At 39.1% G+C, this 14,506-nt stretch overlaps 1 protein-coding gene across 1 annotated transcript in view; it reads left to right on the top strand.

The window, feature by feature from the left end:
- The first annotated feature begins 233 nt into the window (after positions 1 to 233).
- The window catches only part of igsf9ba (immunoglobulin superfamily, member 9Ba), a 54,861-nt gene continuing 40,588 nt past the window's right edge, over positions 234 to 14,506 (top strand). Inside the window, exon 1 of the mRNA XM_054603422.1 lies at positions 234 to 297. Within this exon, the coding sequence (XP_054459397.1) occupies positions 234 to 297 (64 nt within the window). The remainder of the gene's footprint in view (positions 298 to 14,506) is intronic.

Genomic DNA, 14,506 nt, shown 5'->3' on the forward strand with positions numbered 1-14,506 from the left:
AAACGGTTCCGTCTACTACGAACGCGGCGGTGCAGGTGCTCTGTCTCTTCGGGAGAGGATGCGGATGGAAGGACGGGGGAGGGAAGGGATGAAGGGAGACGCCACGAGGAAAGGAGAATAGGATATGAGAAGGGGGGCATTTTGTGCAGAGAGACCGTGAGGTGCAAGGTCGAATATGAGAGATTGGTTGAACGGGGCACTTTGCGTGGTAATAGCTGGTCGGCAATAGTACTATGATTTGGTATGTGGCCACTCTGATAGCAAGTGTATTCAGCACCAGAGGAACGGCCGCTCAAGGTGAGTTGAAGTGCAATATATATCTCATGCCGCACATATGATTTCTGCTATCTCCGTGTGTGCTTGGTGCTGTGTTGTTGTTTTTTTTATTTTTTATTTTTGTGCAGTCGCTTGACATTTTTTTTTTTTTTTTTTTTTTCATTTTGTACTGTTAGGTCGTATGAACAGCTGGGGGCTAATTCATCCTAACAAAACGCCTGCATATCTGATATATGTCACGTGAAAGTTCAGCCCTGGTTAAATGGTAATCAGGAGAAAACAACAATTGTCTTGTAATGGCCTGGCCCATATGCATGATATGTGAGGTAGGATCACATGCACATGATGTGCATATGCACCACAATGATTGACCATGACAAAGATGGGTTGATTGATGTGGCTGTGTGCGGGGTTAGGCCCGTACTGTGGGATCCACGAGGCTCATTTCGTGTGATTTTAAAACAACGAGCAAATCGGAAATAACGTCCCCGCATCTGAGGATGGGGATGGGGATGGGGGGGGGGATGTGTGCATTGTATCATAGCAAGCAGTCCCATTTGAGTTCTCCAGAGAGGGGTGTGACCGTATCAGCCTTCAAGATGGGAAAGTAACTAAATAATGCATTAGTGTCAGATAAATGCACTCTTGAATTGAGAGAGCCCACTGCTGCATGCATGGGATTCACATGCTGAATTACACACTGCACATGGACACCGTCACAGTGCTGTGTTTTAATGCACTGAGCACACACACACACACACACACACACACACACACACACACACACACACACACACACACACACACACACACACAGGCTTGCAAGGCTTGCCGATAGTGCTGATCTAAGTAGCTCATAAACCAGTCATTCCTGGAGCACCAAACTGCACAGTATCCCTTTTGTTCATATTTTGTCTGAGCACTCTGTACTGACCCATGTACTTATTTAACCTTGCTCTCCCACTTGTGTCCAGACGAGGGAGACATGTGCCAAGCTGTCGCCTGGTAACTGATCCCAATGACCCCGCATACCCAGTCAAAACTAGTCTGCTCTCAAGTCCAGCTCCTCTTGTGATGACAGCCAGGTCCGAGACGAGCACAATGTGAAAACTTCCTCTAACAGAGCATTTTAATTAGGTGTGATTGTTTAAAGCAGAAATTCTGCATTTTATGAAAGCGTTGATGTGGCCTCATAATATCAACTCAAAGGTGTTGTCTGGTATGGGCGCTGCACTGAAGGTGATTTCACTTCTGAAAAGGCTTACAGGCTCCACCAGAGAGTCACAAATCACAACATAGTCCACCGGTAATGGGAGCTCGGCTACTTCTATTACGTTGTCTCAGAATATAGTGCCTGAGCGCAGTCTGGTGCTACACAGAACCACTGAAATGCAACACCAACTGTGACTTATTTTTCCTCACCTTTTGCTAACAATCAAGACAACATACCAATCTGTCATCAGAATGGAATGCTTGACAATAATTATGCAGCTTTAATATCATAAATGTAAAGTTCTATACATTAATTGCAGTGTCATCTTTTGGCAGGCTGTTGTTTGAGGAATATACCAGATGAGTAACGCTAGAAAAGAAGTCGTTGTGTGTTAAAACATTGAGATAAACTATTGACTGAGCTGGCTTTGCATCATTGAGCATTTTTAAGGGAATAGTTTGATATTTTTGTGGAAATAAGGTGTACTGCTCTCATGTCTGTCAGTTCAATAGGAAGGTACAACGAGCAGAAGGTTAGCTAAGCTTAGCATAAAGACAGGAAACATTGGGATACAGCTAGCTTTGCTCTGTCCCAATAATACAGAAATTCACTGAGCAGAACCTCTTTCGCTCACTTTTTAACAGGTTTTGTTTCACAGACATACACTGGAATGTAAAAACAAAAATATTTGGTTAAAAAAAACCTGTTACTTTAAGACAGAGCCAGACCAGCTGTTTCCCCTCTTTTCACTCTTTGTGCTAAGCTAAGCTAGCACGCTGCTGGCTGTGACTTAATATGTACTGTTCAGACAAAAGTTTGGTATCAATCTTGTCATTTAATTAGATTTATTATTACTACTATTAATATTAATTTAATTCATGGTAATTGAATAAGCTGACATCTTTAAAAATCAGCTAGATAATGAAGGTTGTGTTCTTCCCATACAAAGACATGATGGTCACAAATGTTGTGTCATCTGCGAACGAAGGTGTTTTGAAAATGTTTGAAGCCAAATACAATGCACTATGGAATAGAATAATATCCATCAGAAGAGTAACATGTATTGTCAACTGAGAGGATTTACTTAATTTTTCTTTTTTTCTAGTCATTGTAAATTAAATAGATCTGTATCTGCCCAAAATAAATCAGTTTTGGCTTTGGTACTGTAAACTGGGATGAGCATTTTATTGAATTATTTTTTCTTCTTTCCTTTTAATCAGTGAAGATCATAGTTGCATACTTACAGGCCTATACTAAGTTGTGTTCATAGAGAGGCTGTCTGACAAGAAGGGTCCCGGATGCATTAAATGTTTTCATCTTTAAGGGAAACTGAGATTCTAAATGGGTCAAGTTTAGCTGAGATTATTCATGGCTGGCAGGATGGTGTTGAAAGTGGAAGGTGAAGTCAGTGAACAGAATACTGACATAAAAGTGAGTCTCAAGATTTTAAGACACAGGGTGTCGTCTTTTTTGACTGTTTCCCTCATTGACAGATTTGCCTGATGAAGGAAAGTGAAGCAGAGGCCAAGCAGTGGATGCGTCGTATGAAATGTAAGAAATGCTCAGGGGTTTACATGATGATTGGCCTGAATTTGAATTTATGATACACCGTGTCTACAAAGGAGGCGTATAGTGTGAGCAGCAGCAGCAGCAGCAGCTCAAGTGCCCTGTCTGTTTCCACACAGGATGCGTTCAGGCACAGTATTAAGTGTAGGTCATCTGCGTTTTCAACACACAATCACTGAAACGTGTAGAAGTGTAAAACAGAAGAACATAGAGTTTAAGTATAAAAATATACTTCCACTACCTGTGTAGACATCTGTACTGTTAAAAATAGAAGGATGACAACTGAAACAAAGGTAGCTTAAACTCAGTCACACGCATGGGGCTTTCTGTTGTTTTGCTGCTGGTGTATTCTTGGCAAAAATGCAGATTTGCAAATAAAGGAAACATCATACTTTGCTGGGATTGCTACAGTGGGCACAAAATTGTTTGGCATGGTCTGACAGACAACAACACTTTGTAACAAAAAGCAGTCCCACTGGCTCGGTTCTGCATTGGCCAATCAAATAACAACAGGCAGACATTCCTGGAAGATTATTTTAGGAAGTAAAACATTGTCAAAGGTCGAGAAAAAAACGCTTCCTCATAGTATTTTAAATGGTTGTGCATTGTGTCTGATGAGCCTTCAAATTCATGGATCTATAACTCAAACTGGCCTTCCTGGATCGCATGTCTTCATCTCACTGGTTCCCCATTGGGTTTTTTAAGTACAGGCCCGTTTTCAGTACAAAAGTGAAGTAAACAGTCTTGTTCCATGCACCCAATAAGCTTTGCCTGCACCTTGTCACCATTCTTATGAATTTGGCAAGAATCGTATTCCTGGCGAGTGTTGGAAGTGTTGGGCTTTGCAGTGAGCTGTTGTATTAGCTTGTGGATAAGCTGTTTAATAAAATAATGAATCTAACTTGAAAAAAAAAAAGGAAAACAAGCTAGAAAATTGTAAAGGGAATATTACTTTGATGAAACAATTTGTACCGCTTCACACATGAATGATGGAAATGCATTCGAAGACTTTCTAAAATGATTATTGTAAAAGCTAAATTCAATTGTGCATAAAGAAAAATAAACCTAAATAGAAAAACTCTTCACGAAAATGTATTTAGATAAGTTGAGTAGTATCTTTTTACAACCAGTTAACCGCATCTTCAATCAGTGACTTACACAGAATGGCTCAGGTATGAGCTATCAGTCACCGTAAATAGACGGCCAAAGAAGTTTTCTTGTCCCAAGTTCCAATTGGGGAGGCAGCATATGGACAGGGAGACTCGAGGTTAGTTCAACAAAGTCAACGATGACTTGGCAACCAATCAAAGTGATGCAAGAAGTATGCTGATGGCAATGCAGAAGCAATTAAATGTCATTGGCAAGTGTCGGGGAGTGGTATATTTGAAGGACTATTTTCAGCCTGAGTCACTGATGGCGGACTGGCTCTCCTCTCAGGTCCTGTGCTGGGACTTGGTGTGTTTTAAGCGTTTGTTGAACTGGCTTTTGGCCAGATGGTATTCATCTGTAATTCCCACCTCGTGAGCCCGCTCCTTGATGTTTCACAGGAGCTCCCTCGTGAACCCTGGCTTGGCACACTTGTTCTTGTCGCCGAGTTTTTCTTCTGAAGGCAATCTTGTTCAAAGACAGCGTTACATAGAAGCAGACAGCATTTTTGAAGGTGTCAGAACTGCCACTCACATATCTGAGGCCTCCCAGTAGCACAGATGCAGTGTCTGAAAGCCCTCCTACTGTCTCTGGAGACCAGCTTCAGATTGTGGTTCAGATAAACTGGGCTGTCTTCACTTTTTATCTGGATGTTGGAGCAGTCTGGGACGTTGCGTGAGGCTGTTTTCCATGAGATAGTTAAGGAAATGTTTTGACAGCAGTGTTTCAATTTGCCTAACGTCTGAAGTGTTTTCAAAAGTTTTAATGATACCCGCCTTGGCGCAATTAAGTGATGTTTCATGTTGTGACCACTTTTACTTGTTAAAAATCTCCTGAAACGGCCATAATATAATAGAAAAGTTTCTTAACTAGAACAATCTTATGTCAGATTTTCTTTTTTTTAAATGATAGATTTCAGAAATTCATGTCAAGTTGTTTGGCTCTCAACATCTATAAGTATCAAAGCCCTCTTGAACCCTAAGAGCTCTCGTAGGCCTTGGCAGTATTGCGGTGTTTCCAGTGTGGATGGTGAGGAGCACTAAATGATACAGTGCCACAAGGTCGCAGAGGTTGGATCAGTTCTATATAAAAGCAATCAATGCTGCCAAAGAATACAGGAAAAATAAAACTTAAATAACGCATTTGGTATTCATTTAATTTCTGGCTTAAGCTGGTTATGAATTTGACATGTTGTAACTTTATAATGTTGTTTCCTTTTAAGTTTGTAGATGAGGTTAGTTGCTACATTTATAAATTGAGAGATCAGTCAAACAAATATTAGTAAAAGTCATTAACGTCTGAGTACCTTGGGCAGTTATGTTTCTGTGCTGACATTACTATATGTGTTGCTATAGTAACAAGGCAAGTAGTACACATTGCCAGGAGTGAAGGAAGTATTCGGATAATTTACTTAAGATTTCAGTCAAGGTTAATTTAGAATTTCTATTTGAGTGAAAACAAAATAATTGTCTGGAGTCTTGGGCTGCATTCAATATTCCATACTAACATGCTGTTTTTTCAGAATAGCATAGTTCCATTTTTTATGTGTCTGTACAATGGCGAAAAACTATATAACAGAATTTTTTGCCAGGAATGTCTTCACAGACACCCAGTTCGCATTACTGCAAATATTTGAATATTGCAATACTTTCATCAGTGGGCCATGGCTCAATCACCATTATGTTACCTCCTTCAATAATAGATAGTGACTTAACAGACATTTATTTAAATTCAAATCTTTGAGATTGCCACTTTAAGTAAATTGAGTAATACCATAATGTAGAAATACTCCACTACAAGTAAAAGTGCAGCTTTGAAAATGCTACTTTAGTAAAAGTAGTAATTGTCTGAAATGGCATCACTGTTATGTGACATCATACATACATTATACATGTATTTTACAGTTTTACTGATGCATTGCCATATGCCATTGCCATTGGTCATGTTGGTGCTAATTTAAACTACTACATACCTTATATGTAATTTTATCTATAGAAATTAGGTTGTAGGTAATAAAAGTTCATGTTCTTTTTTAACAACATTGCAACGTTAATATTTATCTTTTTTTTTTAACCACAAGTATGTGTAGTTAACATGACATGCCGGCCTACCCCTACTGAAATTATTTCCTCCTAATTTAATCCAACCATTTCCAAACAACTCTCTAATTCATATTTCTTCACTGTTGTACTATCTCGCTCACAATCATAAGAGTAAAGCTTAGTAATGAGCTTAGGAAAGGGCCTGTGCTCAAGCTGTGGATGGCAGACTCTCAGCACTGGGCATGTGCCAGCTCTTTCTGGTGGTGCCCCCTCCCCCCCCCCCCCACTCCCCTCCTCCCTCAGCCAGTCCAGTCCCGGAGGAGTCTCCTTTCAAACAGAGCCTGCAGCATTCTGGGAAAGCCAGTTTTTTTCAGATCATGTGGTTCTGGTTGGATGGACTGCTCTGCCAGCCACTACATCATCATCATCTTTGAGAGCATGTACTGCTTATGAGAATAGAAGTAAAATATGATAATTGTGTTGATGTTACTGCAGGTCAAGTTATATGATCTGTACAGTGAAGTATATCTGTCTTATCATGGAGTTGATAAAAAACATATGTAGACCTGCAATTAATCAGGCAGTGAATCGATAAACTAACTTCATGACTAAATAGGGAATTCCAATTATTTTATCTGAGAGGGAAAAAACAATAGTCAGTGTTTTACCATTATGTTATTCAGTAATTCATATTTCTCCCACTGAAATGATTGAAAGACTGGTTGGTATAAGTCCCAGACTTATCTCACATATTTACACTTTCATGCTGTTACTGACTCATTTGTATACTGGAAGAGAAAAGATTAAAGTGTCACTTTTCCAATTTTAAAATGTCAGAAAATATTGGAGATAACTTGATATGTCTTTTGTGCCAATTTGGTACCAATTCTCCAGATACCTGAGTACAATCCTACCCAGTAAAGAGATAAACCTTGATTAATCTCGCATTTCCAGAAGATCTCAGTAGACCACTGTGTAGTGTTGTCTGCCCTGTCTGCAAATAATGACAGTTACCTCTGAGTAGCAGAGGTGGAAGTGGTGTAACGTTGTATAATAGGTATTAGGCAGTTAAGGTGGATTTACAAACTGCAGTACACATGCTGTCTTCTACACACAGTCAACATTAGTTTCTTTTAAACATAAACGTTATCTTTCCAAAACCGTAAACAAGTAGTTATAGTGTCCTACACTTAGTCATAACTTATTGGGGGCGGTATATAATATGATATATATGCTTATAATTATGACATTTGTTATCATTTAGTTATGGGGGCTTTTTGTTGTTCATTCTAGGAGGAACTGTGAAAACAACATTGATATAGTATTATGTTAATGAAATAATGCTTGTGTAGCAACATCTATTGATAACTGAATGGGAAATACCATTTGTTTGAGTATTATTTTGAATTTTTATCATTAGCCACATTATTTTTAGAAAGCTGGTTTCTTTCAAAAAAATTACAAAGTACTTAAAAAGTAGCAAAACATTGCTTAAAAGTCAACAAGGAAATTATGCTAATGGTGCTGATGAGTTAAGATAACATTTCCTAAGAATGAAATAGACCAAATATTACACTTGTGAAAACCATTTTTTAAGTTGAATTCAACATAATGAGTAGTGGCATGCAGAGATGCCTTATGTTGCAAAAAAACACAAAAAATCTCCAAATCATAATAAATTGATATATTACAGTAACTATAATGTTCATACTAGTTGTGTCTATCTTAAATATATCATTAAGCTTGCTAGACAGATTCCACCCGCAATCAAGAACACATTTAATGCATCTGAAAGGAACGTTTCTGAATATGTGATGTCTTTCCTCTATTTTGGGGAAACACATACATGCATCTGCCCAAGAAGCACTTATTTCCAGCGATAAGTGTTGAATTCCCACTGAGCGCACTTATGTGGCTCCGTACTGCAGCTCGAGTGTTTGTATGAGAGTCACAGAAAGAGGAAGTGAGTGCGAGAGAGAGGGAGTGAACGAAATGGGAATTATATGGAAGTGGATACGTCGATGGGAAGATATGTGGAGCTGTGGATGTCTGAGCATCTCACATAGAATATAGAAGCTCTGCGTTGCTTTGAATTTTTTCACTCACACTTTTTACATGTGATTTTTATTGATGCTGAATAAACGCAATCTCATAACCAGCTGTAATTAGACACAAAAAACACTAATAACAGCTGTTTGCAGCAACATGCCTCTATGTGTAATTCATTTAAAAATAACTTTGCTAAACTGTTATATCTCATCTAAAAAGTGACTGAATAAAAGCTGGTCTGAGGAGTTTTTGTGACTTACAGCTGCTGCCAACGATGCTCCATAATGTGCACCTCTGGCATTGCATAGTCCAGCAATGTTGGTTCGCCCTTTTTGTGTTTGGCAAGCCAAGCCTATTTCACACATCTCTCCTCACTGTGTGTTCGAGCAGGTGTCAGCACATCCTTTGCGTCCCTGACAGAGCATTGCTTGTCTGAAGGGGGAACTTTGCCATTAAAGAGAGCTAAATAATGAAGAGAGCAAATCCATCTTGGATTGTCCCCCGTACAAAAGTAAAAGTAGAGACACTGAGGTTATTGTATCGTCGGCCAAATACTACCTTTGTCGACTGGAAAATACTCTTTGGTCTACAGAGTTTAATGTAATATAAAACAAAGGAAAAAAAGGTTAATTATTAAATATGATTTTGCTTGGAAGTTAATACAGTGCTGCAGGAATTTGTCTTAAAACCCTGATATGAGTTCGCATTTTGCGCATTTTGCTGTTTCCCTCAAAGTCAGGTTTTTAAAAAAATGTTTTTTTGGTTATATGCCTAAAATAGGGGCTGTGGTTAACACAAACCTATGATATTTTTTATGGATTTGTTTTGTTGTACAGTATAAAAAACATCAGTAAATCCATATCGGGAATTTTGAAGCTTTTATGTGTCTTTAAAAAGGCAGTCGCTACAAGTGGCTAAAAGAGACAACAAAACGTCATTACGGCGACTAGTCTGGCTTGAGCTTAGTGGTGTTGACATTAAGTCATGCGACGGGGCGTAGTTTGCGTAAAGAATAAAGAAAGCTTTTTACTTCTGCTGATTGCGTTTCAAGATTCAAAAATCACAAAAGGGGTGTCCATTGTGAAGATTATCTTAATGAACTAAACGTGTCATTATCGTTAACGTTTGTTTTGCCACCGACCATATTTTCTGCAATTATCCAAAATTCAATGGAAAAATCCCATTGGCCTTTTGTCAAGGGAACCAGTGTGATTTGAATGAAATATGTTCAAAAATATCCATACAGCACTCTATATTCATCCAGAATCATATTGTGTAAAAGTAAAAAACTGACAGGGATTTGAATTATTAATAGTCGTTTCACTGTGTGTTGATAATGTTAATTAAACTAAAAAAGTAAAGTAAAGGATCTAACTAGTTCTTCCAACACTGCAAACAGGCATATCCCCAGCACCACCATCACACACACACACACACACACACACATACTCAGGCCATTCTCTGATGTGACCTTCAGCACATGCAGGCTGGCATTCAATTACCGCCCTGTCAGTGGCCCATCCAGCCCAGTGGCTGCACGTCCTTGAAAGTCTCTCCAGCCTCCGTCCAGTCTATATTCCATTACATCCTCCACATCGGGAGCTCCGTCCGGCATGCACCCCTTCACATCCTCATCACTGAAGGCACTGGCACACACACGAAGCTTGATATATCCTTTACAACATCTCTAACTGCAGTGAGCAATGGTTTTCCTCGTGCGTACACTGAATCAAATCAGAGCACAAGGTAAACATATGAGTTTGTTTTTTATTAGCTGAAATATTGGGCCGGTAAAAAAATAAAAACAACAGCAAAAAAACAATAGACAATTCAAGCACTGCTTGTCTGAAATTGTCTCTCATTGAACTCCCTCGGTTTTCATATTTCCACAATATTGTTCAGTGTGTTATTGGACGTCATTACTGTCAAAGCATTTCACAGGCTCTGCTCTCTCTGATTATTGCCCAAAATTGCCCCGTGAGTCTATTTACTGTACAAATTTGTGATCATGACTGAAAGTACAGTGTGGTGCTGGAGCCATTTTCAGCCACTGCCACTTGAAGAACGCTCCAGATGAAATCTCTGCCGGCTTTAACCCCGCTTGCCCCTTCACTGTTTTGCTGCAATGATTCATGTGCTGGTTTTGCACAGCTGTTGATTGACCTTGAACAGTTGTCTCTTCTTGGTTTATGATTTTGTTACATCACAATGTGTGGATCAGTAAACATTTGGCTCTGACTGCTTATCTCAGCTCTTGATGTTTTTGTTCACATTTGTTTGTTGCTAATATTTGTAATTTATCTCATGAAGCAAAACACCTCTGTGATAATTGCTCTCAAGATTAATATGAATATTGACTTAGTAAGCTCTTGTTAAAGCAAAGCTTTCATTAGAGCTGCAACAATCAATCAATTACTGGATCGACAGAAAAATACTACTTTGATAATTGAGTGATATTTAAATATTTTTTTAAGCAAAGACCCCAAATATTATTTATCATCCCAGCCTCTTATGTGAGGATCAAGGAGTCAAGGGTCAAGACACAAATTCAATCTAATATTGTACTGAACAACAGGCTCACAGAGTTATTTGGAATTGGTACAGTTTCTTGTTTATGAGCAGAATGGATTAAAAAAAAGAAAAAATCGTCGTTTATCTGTTATTAGAACTAGAATTGACAAATGAAAATACACGTTTTGTTTAGTTTGGCTTTTGACTGGATTTTTAGAGAGTTGCTTGATTTTAAATTCATGAAAGCTGAGGTGGCCGGTATATTTTATCAAGCAATCCAGAACTAAATGCAATACACCTTTTGGATATTTTCTCTTCCGCTCTTTTTGTAATATATGTGAATGACGTAGCTCTTCAGATTACTGAACCTAATTTATATATACTTGGATGTTATTAAATTGGTTATTTTTGGATATAATTTTAGTCTATTCAGGAGGAGAACTGTGAAATGTGAGCTGTGTGATTTGAGTGGAAACTCAGTCCTATTATCTTTTGTACTGTACAAATTACAATGACTTAAGAGAGTTAATGTTCCATGAAATGGCTCGATCAGACCCTGAAATACAGTGCTTAAGTTTGTTAACCTTACCTCAAAAGCCTCGAATAGAAGGTGAGAGGGATTATTCAATTAGTATTTATTCTCATGTCTGAAGATTGTATTTAGAGACATGCTTGAGTTGCTTCAATATTTTGGACTTACTCTGTTGTTTGGAAATCTATACGCTGCACTCTGTTCCTGGCTTGTATTAATTTATGCTGTCTTGTAGACCCATAAGGGTTGGCATAGCAATATGCAAAACACAATAAAAAAAGAAGTATATATTCACAAGAAAGTAGTTAATTCATAGTAAATTGAATATTTGGGGTTTGGGAATTTTGGACAAAACAAGGCATTTGAAGACGTCAACTTCTGCTTTAGGAAATGGCAAAAGGCAATTTTCAGTATTTTTGGATTTTTTATAGCGCAAATGATTAATCGAGAAAGAAATCACTTAATAATCAAACTGAGATACTGCCTGTTTAACCTATTAAACAATTTTGGAATGTATTTTGCTTTTGTACATGTACTGCCTGCCATATACATGATTTATCTGACAGCTGAATGAATTGTTAGCCTTCAGGAATTTGATCATAGCAGTAAATCCACTATGTCGAGTATGGAAACATAAAACATATTGGTCTCCTGGATTTATTGGCTGTCTGATTTATGCAGATCCTACTCAACAGATTTCCACCTGTAGTTATATGGAGGGCTTCAGCTTCAGTTGACATTTACAGAGCCAAAGCAATCATGAATTGCCATCATCTCTTAACTGTATTGATCCCTTTATATCTACAGTGCCGTTTATTTGGAAGACCTTAAACATGGACGCTTGTATCGCGTTTATGTGTTGTTGAGAGCATAAATAGTTCCCCCTGAATAAGCCCCATAAACCCGACTGGGTCACCGTGTCTCCATTAAGGAAATGAAAAAGGCAAGAGCGGTGACCAAAACCTCTGCTGATTGTCCCCTCATGAGGATCCCATAAAGGAATTGAGGAATTATTAGCACCTCCAATATATTATCTCAAAACTCAAGTCTGTTCTCTGTCCAAATCGCGCTCCCAACGCCACCAGGATCCAAAAATAATGCCAGCTAGAAACCTGCGCCTCTAAACTTTCAAATCTGCAACCTGAACTGCAGTCTGGTGACAAAACAATGGACTTCAGCAGCATGCACAGTTGTGCCACATGGTTTGGAGCCTGTACTTCATGTCAAGTGACTCTACTTACTCAAACCAAACAATGTGTCCAGTGTGTTTCATTATGGATTGGAGCCCGATCTCTGTTTTCTTCTGGAAGCCATAGAGCACAAGTGCAGGACCCATAAGTAAAGACAAAAGACACTCAAAGTCTCTGGTATAATATATCAGGACCACACATCTTTGTTTCCTGAAAATGTATAACAGTAATGAACCATTGCTGGGACTCACTGACCTATAATTCAAATAACTAAAGAGCATTTATCAAGAAAGTTATGAACATATGCTTGAGCACTAGCCCTGTATGGGGTGTTGAAAGTGGTTATTATAATCGTTTTTAAAGGTGTTATAAATGGGGCTGCAATGGAGCGTGCTCAGGTGTGAATTTCAAGCTTTTGTCAAGCCTGAAAGGATTAGTTTAGCAGATTTCTGATTATGTTTTTTCACATAACTGGATGGGACAGGTTTCCTCGGAAGCGCATTCAAAGGTCATGTTTTGTTCGGGTAGCAGGGCAGAGCGTCATGCTCAAAGAAGCTCTCTGCAACAATCATTACATTACATTACATTACATTACATTACATTACATTACGCATTCAAAGGTCATGTTTTGTTCGGGTAGCAGGGCAGAGCGTCATGCTCAAAGAAGCTCTCTGCAACAATCATTACATTACATTACATTACATTACAGTCATTTAGCAGATGCTTTTATCCAAAGCGACTTACAATCAGTAGTATATATTACATATCATTCACCCATTCACACACTGATGACAGGGCTACCATGCAAGGTGCCAATCAACTCCCCTCTTGTTCAGACTCAGCAAACTTCATGCATGTTGACCCGCTGCACTGTGCTTCATCAAACCTCGACTCCCCCTTAGTTTCCTCTAAATGAAAAATGCTGCTTTATTACAGGCATGATGTAGATGCTCCAAATGAGTACATGAAGTTTGGTTCTTTCTGTGATACACAGCCTCTGTGGCTTGTGGTTGTCAATCAACCATTACTTGTGTTTTATTGGGTATTTTATTGGGTATTAAATCTGTTTTAGGTTAGTTTTCAGGCTTGTGCGGCTTTTTGTACCTTTGTGTTGGTCTAACAGAGATCTAAATGGTCATGTGAATTTCATTCCATCAATCACATGCGTTTCATACCCTTAGAGGCTCAGGGTAGCATAGCATAGCTGTTGTTTCCTTTCTCAACAGAGAGGCACAATAGTAGCAGATTCCATGGCATAGGCATGTAACTGGCAGACCACATGGCAGACTACTTTTAGAAAGTGTGATTTGGTTAAATCTGCCCTGTTTCAGTCCAGAATCTGTGCTGGCTGAAACGAATAAAGTGGATTAACTCTATCACAGGATAATGCAGATTAAACTGGTAAACACAATCACTAAGTGATGCATATGGCCTGTAGGGGGGGAGTTAAAGCTTTATTTTTTTCAGACAGAAGAACTGAGTGAAAATATATGGGTTTTAATTGCAGCTCGCACAGCTGAAAAAGCCCAGATCACATAACATTTCCATGTTATACAACGGTGACTGTAGCGGTCCAGAGAGCAGGGAAACATCACAGTAACACCAGTGATGCCTGAGCGCCCAATATCTCCAAGTCCCAACGTATTCGCTCTCCTTGTAAAATTTAGCCCTGCTAATGCAAATGATGCTGCTAATGAGAGCATTAAGTTATTCAGCTGGTGTTTCTCTGGAGTGATACGTCAGCGTGTCTCTTGATCCCTGAAGCGATTTTCCCCCTGGGCGAGGGCGGGTAGTCATGCTTGCTCTGACGGTGGAGATACAGCCGGTTCAATGAAAGCGGGGGTGGCAGCTGGAGAAAATCCATTCCCAGAGTGAGCGTTCTGCTGAGGCAGGTATGCCGACCTTTCAGTCATCTGATAGGTCAACGCTCGGCAGCGTGCCTGGACTTTCGTGGCTAAGTGCCAGGCCTGGTGGTGCTCAT

The sequence above is a fragment of the Anoplopoma fimbria genome, chromosome 1, assembly GCF_027596085.1.
Source record: "Anoplopoma fimbria isolate UVic2021 breed Golden Eagle Sablefish chromosome 1, Afim_UVic_2022, whole genome shotgun sequence".
NCBI classification, from domain to species: domain Eukaryota; kingdom Metazoa; phylum Chordata; class Actinopteri; order Perciformes; family Anoplopomatidae; genus Anoplopoma; species Anoplopoma fimbria.